At 33.6% G+C, this 6,743-nt stretch overlaps 1 protein-coding gene across 1 annotated transcript; it reads left to right on the forward strand.

Annotated features, from left to right (window-relative positions):
* The first annotated feature begins 753 nt into the window (after window positions 1–753).
* Window positions 754–5,976, forward strand: LOC131660160 (wall-associated receptor kinase-like 14). The gene is made up of 3 exons (XM_058929322.1): window positions 754–1,816; window positions 4,328–4,408; window positions 4,528–5,976. The coding sequence occupies exons 1-3, from the start codon at window positions 1,066–1,068 to the stop codon at window positions 5,877–5,879; spliced, it is 2,184 nt and encodes a 727-aa protein (XP_058785305.1). The 5' UTR covers window positions 754–1,065; the 3' UTR covers window positions 5,880–5,976.
* Window positions 5,977–6,743: the final 767 nt, after the last annotated feature.

Raw genomic sequence — 6,743 nt, forward strand, 5'->3', positions numbered from 1 at the left:
TCTCTCTCTTTTTTCTTGAATTGAACGAATTCTTGTTTGATCAAATAACTCTCTTTTTCACATATTTACTTTCTTTTTGGCACGAATTTCTCAATAATAGCAATTAGTCTCGCCTGCATGACAGACATATGACTGTCTAAAAATTTCTTCAACAAATATGTAGAATGGATATTGTTACTCTTTAATTGTGTCGTGCTCTTCAGGATTTTCAAATCTTCAAATTTTGAGTATAACTCTTTTCTTATACTAATAAACATGTCAGATGTGATTAAAAAATACGAGACTATAGGGGAGCGGCCAAGGACATGAACATGAAGAGAACTACAATTGATTAACCAAAATGACATGGAGATAGGATGGGTGATTGAGAAAGATGTACAACAATTTATTTTCATCATGTTAGAAGAATACACAGAATTCAAATGCAATGCTAGAAACAATTTACTGTTGGCCTAATACATGCTTCTCAGTTAGGTAACTACTAGTTCTCAAGAATTACCAAAGCAGTTAGAATTGAACTATCATTACTTGAATCCCATCCCCCTCACAAGACTATTCAGTTGTTGCTTCTTCTCTAAACACAGTGTAACTCTATTAACTAATGGTCAATAGAAAACATTTTAAAATAACAATATTTTAATGTCATTATTATCTATCCACTTTTTTCTTCCACACTCCAATTATTTAATCAATCTCGTCAATGTCACGAAACTATTCTCTTTAGGAGTAAAGTATGGAGTGTGAAAACAAGACAATGACAGAGGTAGGCGTGGAAACAAAACAAAACATACTGTATATTTCCCAATTCCAACAGCAATCCATTCAATAACAAACATTTCTTAACGGATTTCTTTTCTTTCATCCACACGTATCCTCCAATCTAAACCCATTCCTCTCTCATCATCACATGCATTTTTCTGTTTCTTTCCTAATCTTCCAAAATAACAATACTCTCTTCTTTTGTCTCTTTTCTCTCTTTGCAGAGACTAAACTCTCGGTGTTCTCATTTCACTTTAATTCTCTTTTAAAATAATGTAAAACTCACTTCCTTAGATAATCTCCACCATGATCATAAAACACACACTCCTAATCCTTTCATTATCCCTAATCTTTCTCCCAATAATTAATTCTCAAGTTAATTACCATTACTGCAACCGAACATGTGGTTCATCAAAACCCTCCCCTTACCCGTTCGGATTCTCTTCTGGTTGCGAAATTCGCCTCAACTGCACCGTCGACGGTGAAATCTTCATCGGTGAATTCCCAATCCAATCGTTAACCTCGAATAGCATAATAGTAAACATCAAAGCACAATGTAATCGTCCGTTTGAGAGGCTCCACCAGCTCTTCAGCCACAAATACGCACCTACTTCCGGAAACGTGATTCTGTTACAGAACTGTACGGAGAATCTCCTGCCTTGTTCTATACCGGAGACTCTGCTTCCGAATCGATTCGAATCGGAATCTAACGGTTGTGGTAACATCTCCGGTAGCGGAGGCGGAAAATTGAGTTGTTATTTTGAGAATAATACGAGGCGTTTTGTGGATGAGAAGAGGTTGGAGCGAATCGGATGTGAGTTCTTTATGTCTTCTATATCGACGGAGAATTTGAGGAAGAATTTGGATTCGGCGGTTTCTTTGGAAGTGGCTACGATTGAACTTGGATGGTGGCTTCACGGAGATCGGTGTCTTTGTTCTGATCATGCGAACTGTACTAAAATTGAGTCGCCGATTGATGGAAAGCTAGGGTTTCGGTGTGGTTGTAAGGAAGGGTTTGTCGGCGATGGGTTTTTGGCCGGAAATGGCTGCCGGAAAGGTTTGTTCTTTTTCCTTCTTCCTTTATTAATTTTCTTAAAATATCAGCATAGTATTTATTAACATTTAATTAAATCTAAGGGTATGTTTGGATTGATGGAATGTGATGGAATGGAATGGAGTGGAGTGGTATTTAATAAGATTCTATTGTTTGGATTTATAAATAATGAATGGAGTGGAATGGAATATGATGGAATCCATTCCATCCTATTCCATCATATCCTTCAATTTTCATTCCACCCAATTTGGGGTGTATGCAATGGAATGAACTAAAATATTCTATTCCGCTCCGCCAAATTATAAAATATACCCAAACAATGGAATGGAATCTCAATACCATTCCGCTCCACTCCATTCCATCATGTTCCACTCCGCTCCGCTCCGTTCTAGTCCATCAATCCAAACATAGCCTAAAGTATAACAATGATTTTTTAAATGAATACATGTAATTTAGAAATTCAGGAGGAATATTTAAAATAAAACATAAAATTTTATTTGATCATACTTTTTTTTACATTTTTAAATATTTTTCACACCATTTTGATACTATAGTTATGTAAAACATTACATTTTAATTTATAATTGTGTCTTAAACCATTTTTTTAATAAGGGTCATACTAACGAGTGCCCTGGGGGCACTGATTAAGCATTTCTAATAAAGAAAAAATTATATATTCAATGCATTGAATACTCTGGAAAAGTTAATTATTTATGATTTCAATGCAAAGAATACATATATTTTGGTTAAAAAACTTATCTTTTTTACTTTATTAAATGATGCTGTACTTATCTTTTAAATATCTTAACGAGTGCCTCTGGGACACTCGTTACCATTACACTTTTAATAATTGTGTCGCCTATGAGAAATTGAAATTTTCAAGTTCCATAAAATTAAAAAGTTTTATTTCTTAAAATAATTAACTTATATATAGTAATAAATATTTTAAAGAAAAAAGAATAGTATATATTAACCATATAATTTTTTTTTTTACATTAATCAATCATTAGTTATATAACAAATTATAGAGTTGAAGAAAGAGAATGTTGCTAAATATGTGACCGTATATTAGTTTTTCATAGGGAATATCCATCAGATATACGGTCCCTTTAATAAATAATTAATTTATTATTTATTAAATAAATGTCACACTAATATTGATGTTATATTTATTTAACTCATAGAAAATTAAAGAGAATGTTGCTATTGATTAGTAGAAATTGATACCAAATTTCTTTTAAAAAATGTCGCTAAAACTCGATAAGACAATAGAAGTTAATCGGTTGTTTAATATCAATATCACTTCTTTAGGACTATGCTTCAAATTTTAAATTATAAATTAATTTTACTCTACAACAATAAAATATATTAAAATAAAAATAAATTCTAAAAAACAAAATCAATTTTACTATGTTAAAATTAGTTTTACACATCTAGAACAAATTTTGGTATCTAGAACTAGAACTAGACGTAGAAGATATTTTGTGTTTTTGACTAAACATATGCTTAGAAAATGTTTTATGTTGTTTTCTTAATTATCTTAAAGTGACATGAGAAAGATATAGAGACCTTAAACATGCGTGCTAGACTTAGCAAGATCAATCATCCATGATTACCGGGAATTTAAGTCAACAAAAATAATCAATTAGCCAAGTTGGTCAAATCTTTTTTTCATAATTGGGTGCACTTTTCTTTTTATTCATCTTTTTCATTTTGTCTCAACATTTGGAATAGTTCATTATTACCCGCAAAACGGGGAAGTTTCACCTAAAAGTCTATGGTCGTTGCTCAATATGGCAACTAGTATATTCTTTTGCACTCCCATTTCTAATCCTTTTATCACGGGACAATAGTATACTATTATTTATAAAATGTTTAATCAATACTCTCTTCAATCTTACGTATGAATAAAAATTCCAAGAAAATTTTCTTCTAGTAGCTTATTGGCCAAAATTTCAAGCAACAACGCATGATTTTTCTAGCTCTGGACCTGATTTCATTTTTAATGTTTTTCAATTAAAAATTATTAGAAAATAAAAGAACTTATTGACGTTTATCTGAAACTTTGTTAAGTGCATCCTTAGTAGTTAAGTCTTGTGTTGTATATGATAAGAGACATGATCATATACCTAATGTTTTATGATTTTCGCTGAATATGTGACCGTATATCTGATGGATATTCCCTGTGAGTTGAAGAAAGAAATTTTTTATCAAAAACAAAATTGTAGCTACACTATTGATGCGACTCTAATGAAAAGGAAGTTGCTTGCTGAGTTATTAAATTTTTATCAAAAACATGTTTGTTTTTTTTTTTTTTTTAAGAATGAAAAATGAATTTTGGAAGAGAGAATTAAAGTTTCTTAAGGATCACTCAATTATCTTGCTAGTTTTGAAACACTATTCCCTGTATTAATAATCTTAACTGGATCCAACTTAATTCTAATTTTTTTTCAATATTTTTGAAATTATATATACTAACTGTCTCATTTGAATTTGGCTTGTGAACACATACAGCCTCCTCATCAACCTGCAATCCAACAAAGTACATGTCTGGAAGCTGTGGAGGAACAGCTAGGTTCATTGTCTTAATTGGAGGTATGTTCCTATTTCATGTTCCAATAACCATTTGAGATTGTTATAGGATTTAAACAAATCTCATATCAATTGAAATGTTGTCGACTGCAATGCCAACTATAGCTTATATTATTTTGCAGGGTTTGTTTTCGGTGTTTCAATGATGATTACTCTGGGTTCAGTATGTTGTTACTTTCGCCGACGCACCAAATTGAGAATCACAAAGAGCACAAAAAGACGCTTCACCGAAACTACTAACAATTACAGCATTCCTATCTATCCCTACAAAGACATTGAAAAAGCTACAAATAGTTTCTCAGAGAAACAAAGGTTGGGAACCGGTGCATATGGTACAGTTTATTCTGGAAAACTTTACAATGATGAATATGTTGCCATCAAAAGAATCAAACATAGAGATAATGAAAGCATTGAACAAGTCATGAATGAGATCAAGCTAATTTCCTCTGTTAGTCATCCCAATTTAGTGCACTTGTTGGGATGTTCCATTGAATATGGAGAACAAATCTTGGTGTATGAGTTCATGCCTAATGGAACACTGAGTCAACATTTACAAAGAGAGAGAGGGAATGGGCTTTCATGGCCTGTTAGACTCAAAATTGCAACAGAAACAGCACAAGCCATAGCACATCTTCATTCAGCAATTAGTCCACCTATTTACCACAGAGATATCAAGTCAAGTAACATTCTTTTGGACCGCAATTTCGGATCCAAAGTAGCAGATTTTGGGCTTTCTAGACTAGGAATAACAGAAATATCCCATGTTTCTCACGTTTCAACTGCACCACAAGGAACCCCTGGCTACGTCGATCCACAATATCATCAAGACTTTCACCTTTCCGATAAAAGCGATGTATATAGCTTTGGTGTTGTTCTTCTTGAGATCATAACAGGACTAAAAGCAGTTGACTTCTCTCGTCCTCATAATGAAGTTAACTTGGCTTGTCTTGCTGTTGACAGGATCAGAAAAGGGCTATTAGTTGATATTATTGACCCAGTAATATTTCTTGAGCCCCAAGCAAGCCATGATGGGTGGACACTTTCCTCCATACACAAGGTAGCTGAGGTGGCATTTAGATGTCTTGCATTTCACAGGGATATGAGACCTTGTATGACAGAAGTAGCAACTGAGTTAGAGCAACTAAGGTTGACTGACAGGACCTCTTTTGAAGAAAACAACTCTATTATAGGTTCAATAGATCACATATCATCATGCTCTTCTTCTAGCGAAAGTGAGAAACCTTTGAGTACCACTACATTGAAGAATGCCGGATCTAAAGATAAAGGCCATCTTAAGCTCGAGACTAAGCCCGTTTCTTTTAAGTCAGTTGATAGGCTCAATAGTAGCTCACCGGTTTCGGTTCAAGACCCAGACCCATGGTTTAGTGAGCAGAGTTCTCCTTCGTCAAGCAGTTTCCCCAGCAAGTCATTTGATCATGGATCAGACTCATATGGTCAACAAACTAGTTTGTAGTTTATTGTAGTTTATCTCCCTGTATGATAGTAGCTTTTATGATATGTAACATTAAACAATGTTTGAATGTTTAACTTAGAAATTTTAAAATATTTTATATCTAAAAAAGACATTAAGAAGGATTTTCACATGTCCAAAGGGCACACCATACCAAAAGTTACACTGGAGACCTCCATTGTTCAAATTTTGAGATGAGAAAGCACAAAGAATACGAAAAAGAATAAATGAAATCTTCACTGGCAACTCCCATGAAAAATATAGATAATTTCTTTATACACCCATACCCATACAGCTTCTTACAAACCCGCTGTGAAAAATTTAAAATACTCCTATATTTCGGATATGCATATCCGAAAATACCAAAAAGGGTGATTTCGGATATGCATATCCGAAATCAATTTAAAAAAAAAAGAAAAAAGAAGGCGTTTTCGGATATGCATATCCGAAATATGCTGCGTTTTTTCTGTTAACACAAACAACCACCCCTTCTTTTCATTCTCCTAAAAACATAAACTTTTCCACACAAACCCATTTGTGCCAACTTCTACACAAACTAAACTTGTTCTACAACTCCTTCCAAGCATTGATAAGCATTGAAAGTCTCATTCAACATCAACTCCAACCATCAACAAATTGTAAGTTTTCTTATTTTGAACTCTAGGTTGTAAATGTTATTAGGAAAATGGCCACTGAACTGTTTTCTTTAATTTTCAAAGTCTTACTGGTTGCATTTTTTCAGGAAAATGGCTGGCAATCAGACACAGGCCGCACGACTTAGATATAGTAGGGAGACACAGACAACATCAGCTCGACGCGAGAGGGCTGCACAGCAAGCAGTGACTCGGGGATAGGGTCGATCTGAGT

Source organism: Vicia villosa, linkage group LG3 (genome assembly GCF_029867415.1).
Source record: "Vicia villosa cultivar HV-30 ecotype Madison, WI linkage group LG3, Vvil1.0, whole genome shotgun sequence".
NCBI lineage: Eukaryota > Viridiplantae > Streptophyta > Magnoliopsida > Fabales > Fabaceae > Vicia > Vicia villosa.